This window comes from Salmo salar, chromosome ssa11 (genome assembly GCF_905237065.1).
Source record: "Salmo salar chromosome ssa11, Ssal_v3.1, whole genome shotgun sequence".
Taxonomy (NCBI): Eukaryota; Metazoa; Chordata; class Actinopteri; order Salmoniformes; family Salmonidae; genus Salmo; species Salmo salar.
Window position 1 is genome coordinate 79,862,068 of NC_059452.1, and position 20,566 is coordinate 79,882,633.

The window sequence follows — 20,566 nt, forward strand, 5'->3', positions numbered from 1 at the left end:
ATTCTCCCCCTACTCACACACACACACACACACACACACACACACACACACACACACACACACACACACACACACACACACACACACACACACACACACACACACACACACACACAGATGCACTGGACATGACCAACCCACAAAACAATTCACAGGGTTCAGCCTTCACATGGCCCATCTATCAGTGACATCATGCACATTGGAGCATTGCTCAGTTGAGCGTGTGCTACTGCTGCTGTCTCCTTTGTGCCTACTCTGCCTTGTCCTGTATACACGTCCACTGAGAAGCTATCCCCTCTCTGTCTCATAGGGGGCGCTAATGGGCTGTATCCGCCTGTCTGCCCGTGTTCCGGGCTTTGGTGCTGGCTTTGTCAGAGTCTCTGGTGTTTATTCCTGTGTGCCTGTAGGGCATGGGAAGGATTGGCAAATCTATGGAGATATGCCCCCCTCCCTTTGCACGGCACACACTCCCTCTCTTCTCTCTCTTTGTGTCTGAGAGTCAGGAAGAGATTGTGTGTTGGTTACGGATTGCATCAGATGCTGAGGGAGAAAGAGAGAGCGAGGGAGTGAGAGAGAGAGGAAGAAAGAGAGGGAGAGAAAGAGAAACAGAGAGAGGGAGAGAGAAGAAGGGAGAGAGTGAAAGGGAGAGATAGAGGGATGGAGAGAGATATCTGTGGAGAGTTAAGACAGATAAGAACGAAGCATTACCAGAGACAGCTGAATGATTGGAGCGTATTGAAGACTCAGGCAGCAGGGCTTCTCCTCCTCTCCTGTACTCTACGCATGCTAAACATAGACGTTTATTCAGTTGCACTACCTTCATTCATATGCATTTCTTTCTGTGCATATGGTGATATGCATGCTGTACAGTATGTTCACGATTCAGTGGTGAGGGGCAAAGTTATTCTCTGGTCCTCTCAACTCACTGTCTGTTTCTGTTTGCCAGACAAAGAATTCCCCTTTTAGGTACTGTACAATGTGGGTTTTGTAGTGTGTGAGAATACATTTTTCTTTGCATACCAACACTGCAAATGTGTGTGTAAATATTGGTGTGTGTGCATGTGCATGCGTGTGTCTTTACAGTGTGTGTGTGTGTGCATGTGTCTTTACAGTGTGTGTGTGTGTGTGTGTGTGTGTGTGTGCATGCGTGATGCTCCTGGTGTAAGGCTGTCTGGATGGCTTCCCTCGCTCCCCTCTCCCCTCGGCCAGGAGGGAGCCAATGACATTGAGACATTAGCCATCTCCCTGGCAACGGACATTTGCTGTCAGGCTACATCACAAGGTCACGCCGCTACCTCAGGAAAGTAAAAAAAAAAAAGAACTCTCTCCCTCCCCTTCTCTTCCCCTCTTTCTCCTCTCCCTCTCCTCTCCGTCCTTCCCAAATCTGTCTCCCAGCTCTCTCCCTCCCATCCCTTGTCTCTCGCCCCTCTGTCTCTCGTCCCTTTCTCCCTCCCTCCCCTCTCTCTCCCACATCCTTCCTCCCCCTCCGCTTCACATCCAGAGAGATGCATCTCAGAGTGGCATGTTAATTGTTTCCCATTGCGTGTGGCTGAGAGGATGGAACAGATCACTGGCAGTTCATTCTGCTGGCTTGACTGCCTCAGTGATTATGGCACACTGCTAAGGGATGAGGGGGGCTCGCTCTGAGATAAGCCTGGCGTGTGTTTGTGTGTGTGTGATCTTGAGTGTGTGTGATCTTGAGTGTGTGTGTACATGTGCAGGTGTGTGTGTAGGGCTCCTGGAGCAGCGCAGGCATGTGCATCCAACGGTTTTCGTGGTGATACACTCGTACACTCTTAGAACAAAAATCGAGAAACTAAAAGGGTTCTTAAGCTGTCCCCATAGGACAGGGGTCACCAACCTTTTCTGACTTCAGATCACTTTCTGTGCCCAAAAGCAAGCCAAGCTCTACCGCTCAGAGTTTTTTAAATCATGACTTAAAAAACAAGCTTATGCAACATTAACATAGGCCCAATAGATTATCACTGCATATTGACCCTGCTTGAATTGTCCTGTCAACGTTGATATTTTCAGACCATTTTGAAATTATATTTCAAAATAATTTTAGGTAAATGATCACACTGGTAATAAATAATTTGTTGTATTACTTGTGAGGCACAGCTGAATGAATGAGCATAATAATTAGCTTTTTAAATTTTACTGGACTGATGGCCTGGATCTGATGGTCAGCCTGAGGGAGGGAGGGAGCAGCGATGAACCTGCCTCTCACCCGACTCACGTCCCTCCTCTCTTCCTCCCTCTGCTAAGAAAAGGGTACACAGTCTTCAAGTTGATGGCGAAACTCAATTCGCAGTGCATTATTTCTGCCTCATGCACCAGTTCATGTTGTTACTCCTAGGACCAGAGAAAGTAAAATATTCCTCAATATTAAAAAAGACACAGCCGCTAATAATAACAACTCAAGCTTATGGAAACACTTTGCAATAGGCTACTCGTTCATTGTAACTGCAGTGCTGGTTGTAGCGTGAGTGGAAGTAGGGAGAACATGCATTTTATGGCTTATAATAGTGTTGACAGTCCTGAATAACAACTTAAACATGAATTTACTTATAAAAACAGCAGCTCTTTGCTGTATTCATTTAGTCTCTCTTTAGTCAGGGTTTAAAAAGTTTTGAAATCTCACAGTGTCAACTTTGCTGTGCGCTCGAGGCTTCTATTTTACAGCCTATGGCTCGAGGAAATTTGCACAGGCATGGTGATTTGAGATATATTTGTTCTCTGGGCCTGCCGAGTATCCAGAGTTCTACCTTCAGACACATGAAATGGTTCGAAATGGGAACACTGACTTTGTGGTGCTAGGGCTGCTGAACCAAGTGCCCCTATCAGCAACAGCGCTAAACAAACAAACAAAAATAGGAATGCTAGGTTTTATCATTGTTGTTTTTTACAGAAATGTTTGGTGAATCACTACGAATGCCTTGGAATGCCTTGGATCGCAATCAACTGGTTGGTGACCACTGCCATATGACAACTCTTTGAAGAACCCTTTTTGATTCCAAGTAGAAGCCTTTTGAGTTCTATGTAGAACCATTTCCACAGAGTGCTCTACATGGAAGTTCTACCTGGAACCAAAAGGGTTGTACCTAGAACCAAAAAGGGTTATCCTATGGGACCAGCAGAAGAACCCATTTGGAACCTTTTTTTCTAAGTGTAGGGTAGAGTTGTGTGGATCAGTCACGACACACGAAGTTTCCCTCCTTTTTAAGCTCTCTTCGTGGGATACTGCTCAGCTTAGCCCATTTCAAGTGGAAGATGACTGAAGAGCATGGAGAGAAAGAAGCAGAGGACACACGATGCCCTTTTCTGCAAGTGATTCACCAACCAGCATGTTGCATACCGCTGCTTAGGAATTCTAGTAATGGCATCATAATTTTCTCTTTATTTCTCTTCATTTGTATGTGAACAGGTTAATTCCTTGTGGTTTACATAAGCATTGTAAAGGATGGGATGAGTGCAGCATAGAAAACACACACTGATTTATTTCTCAAAGAGGATCATGTCAGAGTAATGCCTCGTCAATTTACCACTTAGTGACTTAATGCATCATGATGACTCACAGACATACTACTGTTCAGCTGAACAACAACACCACTGGGGAATGGAACAATACCAGACGATGTGACCTGTGATAACGCTAGACTTGTTTTTGACACCATCAGGGTTGGGGTAAGAATTGTTTCATTTCTAGCAGAAATTCTGGTGGAAATTCTTACATGCAAAATGTGGACAATAATTGTCAGTATTCTTTTCCCGTATCGTGCCCTCGTTGTCCCATGATATGGCCCCTAGCTGCCCACCTACTTCACCACCACACTCTCAATCATTTAATAGGCCCATTTATTGAGTGACAAAAAGCAGAGGGAAACATTTCCTTTATCCTCAGTGATTCTTATAGCGTCAGTAAACACCTCAGTCACTGAGCAGAGAGAGAGGATCAATAGAAATACAAATTATATATCACACCAGCACAGCAGCCACCGCATCCTTGTTTCATAGCTAGGCTCTCCAAATTCTGTCTAGCTTGACTGTAGGCTATTTACCATCTACAGAGACTTTCCTTAAGCCCCTGGTTCCTTTAATATATTGTAACGGCCCTGGGTTTATAAGCGCGGAAATCGACTCTGCCGCTCGAGCATGCTTTTGCGGCACAGTCGATAGCGCGCCGGACTTCGGGCTTGAAGGTCGAGGGTTCGAGACCTGCTCCCTGCTGTTTCATTACCCAGGGTCGTTACAATATTAAATGCAGCATATGATAATGTCTGTTATTCCAGGTCGTACGCTGTCTATCTAAAGCACTGACCACTAAAAACACTAAAATAAAATAGTAATGAGCGTTATTTCCACTTGATATCAATGTGTGGTAGTCTGGGTACCAGTCTTTTTAGCTAACATTTCACTCCTGTCATTTGTCAGATGACAAGAGTGGCAAGGAGTGGAATGTAATAGCTAGCTGAACAGAGATGTAATTTAATGGCTAGCTGAACAGAGATGTAATGTAATGGCTAGCTGAACAGAGATGTAATGTAATAGCTAGCTGAACAGAGATGTAATGTAATAGCTAGCTGAACAGAGATGTAATGTAATAGCTAGCTGAACAGAGATGTAATGTGATAGCTAGCTGAACAGATATGTAATGTAATAGCTAGCTGAACAGAGATGTAATGTAATAGCTAGCTGAACAGAGATGTAATATAATGGCTAGCTGAACAGAGATTTAATGTAATAGCTAGCTGAACAGAGATGTAATGTAATAGCTAGCTGAACAGAGATGTAATGTAATAGCTTGCTGAACATAGATGTAACGTAATAGCTAGCTGAACAGAGATGTAATGTAATAGTGAGCTGAACAGAGATGGCAACCAGGCTAAATGTGTGGTGCTTTTTTTTTATAATTCAAAAGGACACCGGTGTGTGTACTGTGTATGTACATGACATGTACAACTAATGTGTCCTTGAACCAGGAGTCACCTCAATGGACAGCAGCAGCCATATAAATGGCTCTCTGTGTGTTTAAGCGCTAACATTGTGCTAGCTAGCAGCAACACGGGCTAAGGCCACCCACCAGGCAGCCAATGAATAATGCAGAAGGCTGGGTGGCTGCATTCTCCTGATTTCCTTGTTAATATGAGAGGCGTTGGGAAAGGATGGGATGGGAGAGGAGAAAGAGGGCCTTCCTATTGGTCATTGTCAGGTTACAAGCACCAGTGTCGTTCTGTTAGTCTGTAAAGAGGTCAGAGCAGATTGGAGCGGCCCGGTCGTCTAGTAACAGTCATCATCACCCAGATAGATTAGCATAATTCACAATTGAGATTCCGCAGTGGCGCAGAGAGCCAAAGTCAGGTCAGTGAAGTGGTGGAACCGATTAGTGGGGCTCATCGGCTGGAGATTCACATTTCGCTAGTCAGTATAAATGCCCAAGGTGTGCTTAATATGCATACGAGTGTGGATAATGAAATCTAGCCAGAACACAATCTCATTACTCTCCCCTATATGATTCGCTCTCTCGCTTTCTATTGCTCTCTCTCTCTCTCTCTCTCTCTCTCTCTCTCTCTCTCTCTCTCTCTCTCTCTCTCTCTCTCTCTCTCTCTCTCTCTCTCTCTCTCTCTCAGAAGTTCCCACACTCAAAGCCAATCCTTTACATTAAACATCTGCAAGAGAATGGATTGCTATTGATATTAACACAGTGCTCTCTGATGCATTTACTTGCCATTGTTCAGAACCCCCCAGTGGTGCTGGTCCGTGTTTTGTGGCAGGCTGCTCAGTGTGGTGCCAATGTCACAGGAACACATGTTGTCACCTCGTAGACATCATCAGTGGCTCTCGTACGGAACAAAGTCATGCTCTGTGTGCGCATTGAATCATACGTACATGTGTTCAAACAACCTTTGATATGTAGGGCTCTTAGCTAAGACAAATATATGTTGGCGCACACACATGCACATACACACACACACACGCACGCACGCACACACATGCACACACACACGCACACACGCACGCACACACATACACATACACACACACGCACACACACACACACACACACACACACACACACACACACACACACACACACACACACACACACACACACACACACACGGTCCCGGGGGACAGTATATGGGTCATTCCACCAATTCGGTGCCTTTTGAGAAGTGTAACCTAATTTTAGCATTCTATCATAAAGAGCACATGTTCAACCTCATAAAAAACACGTTTTCCCATCTCAAGAGGTCAAAAAAGAATAATACTATAGTAAGTGCCTATTACAGTTTTTTACAATCACTTCGGCACTAATTTCGGAACCTTGATGTCATTTTTCAAAACTCTAGACACAAAACTCACAACCAATGATCAAAATGCAAATTTTGCAAAACTCTAACACTTCTTCCAATTGCTTGCATACAATACACATAAAGCTAAAATCATTTGTTCATTGAACTAAAATCACCTGTTCAAAATGACACAACTTAACATCAAAGTACTACCATTTCAAAATGCAATTCACACATTACATCTGAAAAGACTGTCTATTAATTTCATTACAATGATCTAACTATCAATTGATACAATTGATCAAAATGATAAGTAATTGTTGCATTACTCTTAATGCATAGTTTTATGGAAACTGACAAACAATATTCCATGTTTAGATCATGAAAGTTTCAGGATAACGAGATCCATTGACACCAATTACCGAGGAACATGAACCAATTGGACTACATTATCTATGGATGTAATATTTCATCATCATTCTTTATCAGACACTGTTTCTATGGTCCCATGTACCACTTTTCCAGACCATGTTTTCAGATTTGACATCACTGTACACTCCACCGGCCACTTTATTAGGTACACATATCTAGTACTGAGTAGGACTCCCTTTTTGCCCCCAAATTAAATCAATTCAAATCAAATGAATATATATAGCCCTTTGTACATCAGCTGATATCTCAAAGTGCTGTACAGAAACCCAGCCTAAAACCCCAAACAGCAAGCAATGCATGTGAAAGAAGCACGGTGGCTAGGAAAAACTCCCTAGGAAAAACTCCCTAGAAAGGCAAAAACCTAGGAAGAAACCTAGAGAGGAACCAGGCTATGAGGGGTGGCCAGTCCTCTTCTGGCTGTGCCGGGTGGATATAATAACAGAACATGGTCAAGATGTTAAAATGTTCATAAATGACCAGCATGGTCAAATAATAATAATCATAGTAGTTGTCGAGGGTGCAACAAGCACGTCCGGTGAACAGGTCAGGGTTCCATAGCCGCAGGCAGAACAGTTGAAACTGGAGCAGCAGCACGGCCAGGTGGACTGGGGACAGCAAGGAGTCACTCCACAACAACCGGAATTATTCACGGTGTTGTACGTTAAGAGATGCCCTTCTGCACACCACTGTTTTAAACAGCTGTTATTTGAACATTTGGGGCCTTTCTGTTAGCTTGAATGAGTCAGGACATTCTCCTCTGACCTCTCTCATTATCAAGGGGTTTTGCCCACAGAAATGCCGCTCACTGAATGTGTTTTGTTTATCGCACCATTCTCTCTAAATTCTAGAGACTGTAGTGCGTAAAAATCCCAGGAAGGCAGCTGTTTCTGACATGCTGGAATCACCATATGTGGCATCAACAATCATACCACGATCAAAGTTGCTTAGATTACGCATCTTGCCCGTTCTAATGTTTGGTCGAACAACATCTAAAGCTCTCTACTCTATATACTCTATATATTGAGTTGCAGGCAGCCACCTGATTCGCTGTTCGAATGTAACCTTCCATGATGAGCTAAATCAGGTCTGTAGAGCTGATGGCATGACCTATGTCATTGTGTGGGATAATGTCAGGTTCCACCATGCTCAAACTGTGCAAGCATGGTTTCAGGGCCATCCACAATTTAACACCCTGTACTTACCCCCATACTCTCCTTTCCTTAACCCGATTGAGGAATTTTTCTCCACATGGAGGTGGAAGGTATATAATAGGCACTAGAGGTTGACCGATTAATCGGAATGGCCGATTAATTAGGGCCGATTTCAAGTTTTCATAACAATCAGCAATCGGTATTTTTGGCCACCAATTTGCCGATTAATTTTTTTAATTTTATTTTTTTTACACCTTTATTTAACTAGGCAAGTTGGATTAAGAACACATTCTTATTTACAATGACGGCCTAGAAACGGGGGTTAACTGCCTTGTTCAGGGGGGATTTGTTTTTGCAACCTTCGGTTACCAGTCCAACGCTCTAACCACCTGCCTTACATTGCACTCCACAAGGATTAACAGGCTGACTACCTGTAACGCGAGGGCAGCAAGAAGCAAAGGTATGTTGCTAGCTAGCATTAGACTTATAAAAAACTATCAATCTTAACATAATCACTAATAAACTACACATGGTTGATGATATTACTAGTTTATCTAACGTGTCCTGCGTTGCATATGATCGATGCGGTGCCTGTTAATTTTCATTGAATCACAGCCTACTTCGACAAACGGGTGTTGATTTAACAAGCGCATTTGCGAAAAAAGTACTGTCGTTGCACCAATGTACCTAACCATAAACATCAGTGCCTAACAGGAATATTTAGACTTAGTCACCCGTTAGATAAAATACGGAACGGTTCCGTGTGTCACTGAAAGAAAAAAACGTTAGTTTTTTCGAGATGATAGTTTCCAGATTCGACCATATTAATGACCCAAGGCTCGTATTTCTGTGTGTTTATTATATTATAATTAAGTCTATGATTTGATAGAGCAGTCTGACTGAGCGGTGGTAGGCACCAGCAGGCTCGTAAGCATTCATTCAAACAACCCTTCGCTGTGCTTCAAGCATTGCGCTGTTTATGACTTCAACCTGGGTGGGTATAATTTGTGGAACGTTCCAACAGGAATCTATTCCAAAAACTTCGTAAATAACAAGGTTTTCAAAAAACAACGCATACAAAGTTGTATAGTGGCAGAATAAGATACCGGGTAGGGAGTCGTCTATTTCATTGCGTTTTTCACTCATCACGTTTATTCCGAAAAATGTCTGTCCTCACATGTCTGTTTGCCTATGGACAAACATTAAGAATAAGCTACGTGGTGAGTTGATGCCTATTTGGCAGCTAGTTAGCTAGGTTTGTATGCGTTGCTACTTTGTATGCGTTGTTGGTTGGCAACCTTTTACTTTACGTTTTTTGGAACAGATTCCTGTTGGAACGTTCCACAAATTATACCCACCCCTTCAAGCCTATCAACTCCCAAGATTAGGCTGGTGTAACCGATGTGAAATGGCTAGCTAGTTAGCCGGGTGCACGCTAATAGCGTTTCAAACGTCACTCGCTCTGAGACTTGGAGTAGTTTTTTCCCTTCCTCTGCATGGGTAACGCTGCTTCGAGGGTGGCTGTTGTCGATGTGTTCCTGGTTTGAGCCCAGGTAGGAGCGAGGAGAGGGACGGAAGCTATACTGTTACACTGGCAATACTAAAGTGCCTATAAGTACATCCAATAGTCAAAGGTATATGAAATACAAATCTTATAGAGAGAAATAGTCCTATAATTCCTATAATAATATAATAACTACAACCTAAAACTTCTTACCTGGGAATATTGAAGACTCATGTTAAAAGGAACCACTAGCTTTCATATGTTCCCAGGCACTTAAACATTAGCTTTCTTACATGGCACATATTGCACTTTTACTTTCTTCTCCAACACTTTGTTTTGCATTATTTAAACCAAATTGAACATGTTTCATTATTAATGTGAAGTTAAATTAATTTTATTGATGTATTATATTAAGTTAAAATAAGTGTTCATTCAGTATTGTTGTAATTGTCATTATAAAAGAAAATAGAAAATAATCGGCCGATTAATCGGTATCGGCTTTTTGGCCCTCCAATAATCGTTATCGGTATCGGCGGTGAAAAATCATAATCGGTCGACCTCTAATAGGCACCCTCACGAACAAGCCACCCTTCTCCAGGCCATAGATGACGCATGCAATGACATCACGGCAGACCAGTGTCAGGCCTGGATTCACCATGCCCGAAGATTCTTCCCAAGATGTTTGGCGAATGAAAATATCCATTGTGATGTTGATGAAAACCTGTGGCCAAATCCACAAGACAGGGTTGATGGAAGTACAGTAGAAGTACAGTAATCATTCTTTTTTTTGTTGCTTTTAACAGTAAGCCAGGTGATGAGCTAAATCAGTTGACCTTTAACACTTTTTTCTTTTTTTGTAGCGAATCATTTTAACTTTGATTCAAAGAAATGTATATTGTCATTTTATTGTATTTCATGAATAAATTTCATATTTTGTTCAATGATTCCACTGTGTCTGTAGTATTCTCTCTACTAGTCCTTTTACAGTGATGTATTTACGTGTAGTAGCATAATGAAACATGTATCACATATTTTGTACTACAATATTTAATGATTGTACGAACAACTACACAGTGAAACTATCGGTCTGTTGTGTGTGGGTGATCTAAATGAATTTTCCTATGGTATTTCTTGATAAATGAGTTATTTGAACCAATGATTCTGCAAGTGCAAGGTTTCTTTAAAGATATGAAGGCACAATGCAATGTTTTGAACATTGGACAGCCTGTGTTACAAGTGATGACCGTTTTGAGTTTTGTGTCTAGAGTTTTGAAAAATGACCACAAGGTTCTGAAATTAGTGCCAAAGTGATTGCTAAACTGTAAGTGCCAAATAAAGTAACAGGGTTGACGAGTTCATCTTAAATCAAATCAAATGAAATTTGCCACATGCGCCGAATACAACAGGTTTAGACTTTAACTCTGCGTTGTTAGGAAGGGCTCGTAAGCAAACATTTCACTGTAATCATTTAATTATTTAAGTTACACAAAAGGAGTAAAATACAAATAGCAGTGAATCCCGTTGCGACAGGGGGAATGGAAGCTTGTTTTGTGCAACAGGGTGTGGCAATTGAATGTAACCTTCTATCTATGGGTAACAGTGTTATGCTCAGCCCACTCAGTTTTCCACCACAAAACACTAGAAATGGACAAAAAGACTAGAACCAGCTCACCTGCTTTTACACTAGACATTACTATTAGATGTTCAATGTTTATTTTGAATTTCTTTCAAAAAAAGGAATAGGTTCACCATATTAAAACGAGAGTTCAGTTTACGTAACAGGGTTGACCTTAAAAGGAGTGACAGATGTATGTGAATCACTTATCACATGAAATAAATAATCTTCACAGATTACTTTCTCAAAGCAACAAAATAACAAGGGCTTTACAATGATGGTGAAAACGAGGAGAAACCTTGGGGTCAAGTGGGTTAAAATCTTCCTAGACGTCACAGATGGTGCAGTATTTTGGCAGTTTAGCTTTATTCATATAGAAAATCAGATGGATTTAATTCTACATGTGTTCTATATTAAAAGGCACTTCATTTAATTTAAGAGGCTTTTAAAAATCAATATTGGTGCACAATTTTTACTTAAAATATCAAAGGGACTCAAAAGGCACTCATTTCGTGGAACAACCCAGATGAAGTGGCTGTGTATGGGTCCTATCCTGCTCTGCAGTGTCTGATTGCTTTGAGCATAAAAGCATTAATTGTGCTCACTACCAAGCCATTAAACCTGGCTGTGATCTCAGCTTTAAGTGCGGCGGAATCTGAGAGTGTGTGGCGTTGAATTATTCACCTCCCCCTCTCCTCTTTCTCTCCTTCTCTCGCTCTCGTCTCTTTTTCTCAATCGCTCACCTGTTCTCTCCTCTCTCTAGCGCTCTCTTTCTCTCCTTGCTGCTTTCACTCCCTCTCCGCTCTCTCTACCTCCCTCTCTCTACCTCCAGTGCTGTCAGCCCTGGGGCTAGGCTTCACCATCATTTATTAATACCCGGCTTATACAGCACAAAGCACATCTCCGCCTAGCCTGCCTTCCTGCCTGCCTGCCACTAGAGCATCGTATGGCACACGGTACTGCGTAAGCACCCCCTAGGAAGCAGGCAGGGAACCCAGTGTCCACACACACTGACACACACACGCTTACTCTGCAGGAAAATGTCCTCTGGAAAGGACAGGCTGCATCAATCTCGCGGTTATAACATCCTCTAGTTGTGTAGTTGCTCTCGTGGTCAGTCAAGTGCCATTTTGATCTTGTCGGTCTGGGTTGTTGCTTGAAATGGAGCAAAGCATTATCTTATGATTGTTGTGATTACATGTATTGTCATTATTGTTATCATGCCCCATGTTGTGGAAGTATTTGGTACAGTGTAACAGCTGTATGTGCAGCAGTAAGCGCAGTTAGCCAGTCTGTCTGGGTTGTAGACTTTCAGCTCACGTCCCGCTGCCACGCTGTTGAAATAGGAAAAGACTCAGCCAGTGTTCTGACTGCTGGATGTTTCACTTCCTCAGTATAGACGAGGAGGGAGGGGAGAAGCCAGCTAGTTAGCTGGGCGGTGATATTTTGGTCTGAACATTTTTCATGGAGATTTCCCTCGATCTCCTGCTCTGGCTGTGGTCAGGAGAAAGGGTCATGGGGGAGTCATGGAAAGGACTAATGTCCTTTTGAGTATAAACCGGGAGGTTGACTGTTGAGTAAATAAAATGACCAACGTGAAGAGGTAGTTGTGGGAGCCGCTTACACACACTTATTAACGGTGTGTAGAGGCAGTGGAATTGGAGACACTCCAGAGGTGATAGAAAGTGTATGAGAGGACAATTGTCAAAGTTATAGAGTCTATAGTTTAGAGTTCCATGTGTCTCAGTTGGTAAAACATGGTACTTGCAATGCCAGGGTTTGATTCCCACGGGAACCAGTACGAAAAAGCCAAAGAATGTATGCACTCTGTGTGCTAAATGACTAAGATGTAGATTGTATTTATGATTGGTTGATAAAGTGTTTATTTTCAGTATGTAAAACTAAGGGGAACAATAAAAAATAGTCTATTTTGTCTTAACTATTTTTCATTTGGCCGCTAAGAAAATAGAAATATGAAAACTAGAGGTGACAATTCAGAAGAAGTTTAGCAAATCCACCAAACATTCTTACTGTCATTCATTCCTACATTCCCTACAGTAAGGGAAGTATCCTACAGTAGGGGAAGTATTGTGCTCATACTGCATTATACGGTTCCCTACAGTAGGCGAAGTATTGTACCCATACTGCATTATACTGTTCCCTACGGTAGGGAAAGTATCCTACAGTAGGGGAAGTATTGTGCCCATACTGCATTCTTCTGTACATGACTACATCCCAAATGCCTGTTAGCTGTTGCCCACTCTTATGGATGAGTTCACACTGGTCAGTGATGCACGGTCACCATAGGGAGGCAGCATCAGACAACAAAGCATGCTTTTCATACAGAAGGGCCAATGCTAGGCACAAACCGACTGTGTGTGAGTTTGTGTCTGTGGGTGGGTGTGTGTGTGTGTGTGTGTGTGTGTGTGTGTGTGTGTGTGTGTGTGTGTGTGTGTGTGTGTGTGTGTGTGTGTGTGTGTGTGTGTGTGTGTGTGTGTGTGTGTGTGTGTGTTGTTGGCGGGCTGACTGAACTCTTGACTACAGACTATCCCCCAAAGGCGCCCCTCACAGCTATAAATAGCTCTTCATATGGCATTCAGTGAGGGGGTGGAGGGGGACTCATCTGCTGCAGAGACTGAAAGGATTGAGATGGGAGGTGTAGTACTATAGAACAGAGGCCAGTGGGAGTTTATTGGCCTGATGCAGCAACAGGAAAATCAGGAAATGTGTGGTGTGTGTGTGTGCCTCAGTGTGTGTGAGTCTGGATAGCAGTGCTGGATCCGCCTGCTGTTATGACGCTATGTTTTTCTTGGTGAGCGTGAGGAATGTTTATGTAGGAGAGAAACTGGCCTCTCTCCCCAATCGCTCAGCGCCATCTTCAGGTCACATCAACAGTGAATAACATTACTGTAACAAGATACAGTACCTTCAGGCTCCCTGAGATATTGTCCTTAATTCTATTCCAAAACATTATATTCCAAATTTGTGGCTTTGGTATTGGACAGTGTATTGAATTGATGATCCATTACGGCTCTAACATAGGCCAGTTTCCTCGGGGTACAGAGATATTGCATAGGCACTAGGCAGCAGGGTAATCACATGGAGGTTACATGCTGGGTTTATTTACTGCTGATGTATAAATATGGCTAGCCAGGCGATGGGGTTTATAGATTTAAAAAAAAAGTACATTAATGGAGCAATCTCGTGGTTAATGGTCCAGCCCACCCTCAGATATACAGTAGATCGCAGTAATGGGTTAGCTATTACACATGTGTGATAAAGGAAAGACCACCGTGATAAACTGCATCCAGGAAGTGTTGTAAAGAGTAGAGGCCATACATAAACATTACTACAATCAATCATAGGGAAATTAGGATTTATCCCCACAATAAGGACCTATAGGTTGGAAGATGAACAATAAGCCTATATGCTTTTATGAAAAGCCAAGGTTTTTAAAAGACAAATTATACGTATTTTTTTTTTAACCTACTGTATGTAGAAATCTGTAAGGCACATTTGACTAATATGTACTTTCCATGTATTTCAGTTACCCTAGTTATCAAGTAACTACATGCTATAACAGCAACATGTTGGAAAGTATTTCCAGTAATCTCTGGCCAACATCTCTGGCCAGGAACTTTGCCATGTTACATGATTGTACTTGACAGCTCCGAACAGGTTTCTATGCTGTAGGACTATGACTGATGTTGTCTTTGTGTGTTATCTGTCCCTACAGTGAGCACCTGTCGTGCTCCTTCACCTTCTTCCTGCATGGGGAGAGTAACGTGTGCACCAGCGTAGAAGTCGCCCAGCACCAGCCTGCCTACCACATCACTGACGACCACACCCGCCTGGCCCAGATCTCCTCAGCCCCCGTACAAGGTGAGATACTCAGGGAGGACAGAGAGACATAGGAGCCCACCGACCACTGGATGTCTTTATCCGCCTCTGTTTTAGCCTGAGCATCACTGTCATAACTATGTGTAGTCAAATCTCTGAATCTGAACCTGACAATGGTCCTTTCTGATATACTGCACCTCTGTAGTCCATCTATCTGACTCTCTGTCTGTCTGTCCATCCTTCCACCCATTACCTGTGCAGTGATCCTGAGTCCGTACGGTCTGGCGGGCTCCCTGACGGGCCAAGCCTATAAGATGAGTGACCCAGCTGTAAGAAAACTGATGGAGGAGTGGAGCTACTTCTACCCCATGGTGCTTCAGCGCCACAGAGAAGGGGGTGCAGGCACGGGGGGCATGGGCGCCGAGAGGGAGGGCACTGACCGACCATATGACCCACACAGCCATGTGGCCGTTGAGGTCATCGTAGGTAAGTACAGTGACACTCCAAAAACTCTTGCCACCTTTGCATGTAACTGAATGGACACACTTTGCTGTTTATATATACACTGTATATGAACAATATGCTATAGGTGAGAATAGGCTATTGGTCAAGAGTATTTTTTATTGTGTTACTGAAATGTATTATTGTTATCAGACATAAAGAGGGAACAACAGGAAACAACAGCGATTTTAGTCTCAGCTTCGATTAGCCGTTGTCTGTATGAGGATAAATAGTACTGGAGGTGGTTAATAAGTGGTGGATCCAGAGTTCTTAAGGGACTAGTGTTGTCTCTCAGGGTGCATTGAGGTAAGGAGTAAAGACTAGAGGAGAGGAGGGGAGGGGAGGAAAGACTAGGGGATAGGATGGGAGGAAAGACTAGGGGATAGGAGGGGAGTAAAGACTAGGGGATAGGAGGGGAGTAAAGACTAGAGGAGAGGAGGGGAGTAAAGACTAGGGGATAGGAGGGGGAAAGACTAGGGGAGAGGAGGGAGGAAAGACTAGGGGATAGGAGGGGACTAAAGACTAGGGGAGAGGAGGGGAGGAAAGACTAGGGGATAGGAGGGGGAAAGACTAGGGGATAGGAGGGGAGTAAAGACGAGAGAAGAGGAGGGGAGGAAAGACTAGAGGAGAGGAGGGGAGGAAAGACTAGGGGATAGGAGGGGAGGAAAGACTAGGGGAGAGGATTGGAGGAAAGACTAGGGGATAGGAGGGGAGTAAAGACTAGGGGAGAGGAGGGGAGGAAAGACTAGGGGATAGGAGGGGAGGAAAGACTAGGGGATAGGAGGGGAGGAAAGACTAGGGGATAGGAGGGGAGGAAAGACTAGGGGAGAGGAGGGGAGGAAAGACTAGAGGAGAGGAGGGGAGGAAAGACTAGGGGAGAGGAGGGGAGGAAAGACTAGGGGATAGGAGGGGAGGAAAGACTAGGGGAGAGGAGGGGAGGAAAGACTACAGGAGAGGAGGGGAGGAAAGACTAGGGGATAGGAGGGGAGGAAAGACTAGGGGATAGGAGGGGAGGAAAGACTAGAGGATATGAGGGGAGGGGAGGAAAGACTAGGGGATAGGAGGGGAGTAAAGACTAGAGGAGAGGAGGGGAGGAAAAACTAGGGGATAGGAGGGGAGTAAAGACTAGGGGAGAGGAGGGGAGGGGAGGAAAGACTAGGGGATAGGAGGGGAGTAAAGACTAGAGGAGAGGAGGGGAGGAAAGACTAGGGGATAGGAGGGGAGGAAAGACTAGGGGCTAGGAGGGGAGGAAAGACTAGAGGAGAGGAGGGGAGGAAAGACTAGGGGATAGGAGGGGAGGAAAGACTATGGGATAGGAGGGGAGGAAAGACTAGGGGATAGGAGGGGAGGGGAGGAAAGACTAGAGGAGAGGAGGGGAGGAAAGACTAGAGGATAGGAGGGGAGTAAAGACTAGGGGATAGGAGGGGAGTAAAGACTAGAGGAGAGGAGGGGAGGAAAGACTAGGGGATAGGGGGGAGGAAAGACTAGGGGATAGGAGGGGAGGAAAGACTAGAGGAGAGGAGGGGAGGAAAGACTAGAGGATAGGAGGGGAGGGGAGGAAAGACTAGGGGATAGGAGGGGAGTAAAGACTAGAGGATAGGAGGGGAGGAAAGACTAGGGGATAGGAGGGGAGGAAAGACTAGAGGAGAGGAGGGAAGGAAAGACTAGGGGATAGGAGGGGAGGAAAGACTAGAGGAGAGGAGGGGAGGAAAGACTAGAGGAGAGGAGGGGAGGAAAGACTAGGGGATAGGAGGGGAGGAAAGACTAGGGGATAGGAGGGGAGGAAAGACTAGGGGAGAGGAGGGGAGGAAAGACTAGGGGATAGGAGGGAGGAAAGACTAGGGGATAGGAGGGGAGGAAAGACAAGAGGAGAGGGAGGAAAGACTAGGGGATAGGAGGGGAGGAAAGACTAGGGGAGAGGAGGGGAGGAAAGACTAGGGGATAGGAGGGAGGAAAGACTAGGGGATAGGAGGGAGGAAAGACTAGGGGATAGGAGGGGAGGAAAGACTAGAGGAGAGGAGGGAGGAAAGACTAGGGGAGAGGAGGGGAGGAAAGACTAGGGGAGAGGAGGGGAGGAAAGACTAGAGGAGAGGAGGGGAGGAAAGACTAGGGGATAGGAGGGGAGGAAAGACTAGGGGATAGGAGGGGAGGAAAGACTAGGGGAGAGGAGGGGAGGAAAGACTAGGGGATAGGAGGGGAGGAAAGACTAGAGGATAGGAGGGGAGGGGAGGAAAGACTAGGGGATAGGAGGGGAGTAAAGACTAGAGGAGAGGAGGGGAGGAAAAACTAGGGGATAGGAGGGGAGTAAAGACTAGGGGAGAGGAGGGGAGGGGAGGAAAGACTAGGGGATAGGAGGGGAGTAAAGACTAGAGGAGAGGAGGGGAGGAAAGACTAGGGGATAGGAGGGGAGGAAAGACTAGGGGCTAGGAGGGGAGGAAAGACTAGAGGAGAGGAGGGGAGGAAAGACTAGGGGATAGGAGGGGAGGAAAGACTAGGGGATAGGAGGGGGGGGAGGAAAGACTAGAGGAGAGGAGGGGAGGAAAGACTAGAGGATAGGTGGGGAGTAAAGACTAGGGGATAGGAGGGGAGTAAAGACTAGAGGAGAGGAGGGGAGGAAAGACTAGGGGATAGGGGGGAGGAAAGACTAGGGGATAGGAGGGGAGGAAAGACTAGAGGAGAGGAGGGGAGGAAAGATTAGAGGATAGGAGGGGAGGGGAGGAAAGACTAGGGGATAGGAGGGGAGTAAAGACTAGAGGATAGGAGGGGAGGAAAGACTAGGGGATAGGAGGGGAGGAAAGACTAGAGGAGAGGAGGGAGGAGAAAGACTAGGGGATAGGAGGGGAGGAAAGACTAGAGGAGAGGAGGGGAGGAAAGACTAGAGGATAGGAGGGGAGGAAAGACTAGGGGATAGGAGGGGAGGAAAGACTAGGGGAGAGGAGGGGAGGAAAGACTAGGGGATAGGAGGGGAGAAAAGACTAGGGGATAGGAGGGGAGGAAAGACAAGAGGAGAGGAGGGGAGGAAAGACTAGGGGATAGGAGGGGAGGAAAGACTAGGGGAGAGGAGGGGAGGAAAGACTAGGGGATAGGAGGGGAGGAAAGACTAGGGGATAGGAGGGGAGGAAAGACTAGGGGATAGGAGGGGAGGAAAGACTAGAGGAGAGGAGGGGAGGAAAGACTAGGGGAGAGGAGGGGAGGAAAGACTAGGGGAGAGGAGGGGAGGAAAGACTAGAGGAGAGGAGAGAGGGGAGGAAAGACTAGGGGATAGGAGGGGAGGAAAGACTAGGGGATAGGAGGGGAGGAAAGACTAGGGGAGAGGAGGGGAGGAAAGACTAGAGGAGAGGAGGGGAGGAAAGACTAGGGGAGAGGACGGGAGGAAAGACTAGGGGATAGGAGGGGAGGAAAGACTAGGGGAGAGGAGGGGAGGAAAGACTAGGGGAGAGGAGGGGAGGAAAGACTAGAGGAGAGGAGGGGAGGAAAGACTAGGGGATAGGAGGGGAGGAAAGACTAGGGGAGAGGAGGGGAGGAAAGACTAGGGGATAGGAGTGGAGTAAAGACTAGGGGATAGGAGGGGAGGAAAGACTAGGGGATAGGAGGGGAGGAAAGACTAGGGGATAGGAGGGGAGGAAAGACTAGGGGATAGGAGGGGAGGAAAGACTAGTGGATAGGAGGGGAGGGGAGGAAAGACTAGAGGAGAGGAGGGGAGGAAAGACTAGGGGATAGGAGGGGAGTAAAGACTAGGGGAGAGGAGGGGAGGGGAGGAAAGACTAGGGGATAGGAGGGGAGTAAAGACTAGAGGATAGGAGGGGAGGGGGGAAAGACTAGGGGATAGGAGGGGAGTAAAGACTAGAGGAGAGGAGGGGAGGAAAGACTAGGGGATAGGAGGGGAGGAAAGACTAGAGGAGAGGAGGGGAGGAAAGACTAGAGGAGAGGAGGGGAGGAAAAACTAGGGGATAGGAGGGGAGGAAAGACTAGGGGATAGGAGGGGACGAAAGACTAGGGGAGAGGAGGGGAGGAAAGACTAGGGATAAGAGGGGAGGAAAGACTAGGGGATAGGATGGGAGGAAAGACTAGAGGAGAGGAGGGGAGGAAAGACTAGGGGATAGGAGGGGAGGAAAGACTAGAGGAGGAGGAGGGAGGAAAGACTAGGGGATAGGAGGGGAGTAAAGACTAGAGGAGAGGAGGGAGGAAAACTAGGGGATAGGAGGGGAGTAAAGACTAGGGGAGAGGAGGGAGGAAAGACTAGGGGATAGGAGGGGAGTAAAGACTAGAGGAGAGGAGGGGAGGAAAGACTAGGGGATAGGAGGGGAGGAAAGACTAGGGGCTAGGAGGGGAGGAAAGACTAGAGGAGAGGAGGGGAGGAAAGACTAGAGGATAGGAGGGGAGGAAAGACTAGAGGAGAGGAGGGGAGGAAAGACTAGAGGAGAGGAGGGGAGGAAAGACTAGAGGATAGGAGGGGAGGAAAGACTAGGGGATAGGAGGGGAGGAAAGACTAGGGGAGAGGAGGGGAGGAAAGACTAGGGGATAGGAGGGGAGGAAAGACTAGGGGATAGGAGGGGAGGAAAGACTAGGGAGAGGAGGGGAGGAAAGACTAGGGGATAGGAGGGGAGGAAAGACTAGGGGATAGGAGGGGAGGAAAGACTAGGGGATAGGAGGGGAGGAAAGACTAGAGGAGAGGAGGGGAGGAAAGACTAGGGGAGAGGAGGGAGGAAAGACTAGGGGAGAGGAGGGAGGAAAGACTAGAGGAGAGGAGGGGAGGAAAGACTAGGGGATAGGAGGGGAGGAAAGACTAGGGGATAGGAGGGGAGGAAAGACTAGGGGAGAGGAGGGGAGGAAAGACTAGAGGAGAGGAGGGGAGGAAAGACTAGGGAGGAGCTAGGAGGGGAGGAAAGACTAGGGGAGAGGAGGGGAGGAAAGACTAGGGGAGAGGAGGGGAGGAAAGACTAGAGGAGAGGAGGGGAGGAAAGACTAGGGGATAGGAGGGGAGGAAAGACTAGGGGAGAGGAGGGGAGGAAAGACTAGGGGATAGGAGTGGAGTAAAGACTTGGGGATAGGAGGGGAGGAAAGATTAGGGGATAGGAGGGGAGGAAAGACTAGGGGATAGGAGGGGAGGAAAGACTAGGGGATAGGAGGGGAGGAAAGACTAGTGGATAGGAGGAGGGAGGAAAGACTAGAGGAGAGGAGGGGAGGAAAGACTAGGGGATAGGAGGGGAGTAAAGACTAGGGGAGA

The 20,566-nt window shown here is 45.9% G+C and overlaps 1 protein-coding gene across 1 annotated transcript in view; it reads left to right on the forward strand.

Moving 5' to 3' along the window:
- LOC106563289 (mediator of RNA polymerase II transcription subunit 13-like) overlaps nt 1–20,566 on the forward strand; it is a 128,816-nt gene that overhangs the window by 76,779 nt on the left and 31,471 nt on the right. Inside the window, 2 exon segments of the mRNA XM_014128759.2 lie at nt 14,735–14,880; nt 15,100–15,324. Of these exon segments, the coding sequence (XP_013984234.2) occupies nt 14,735–14,880; nt 15,100–15,324 (371 nt within the window).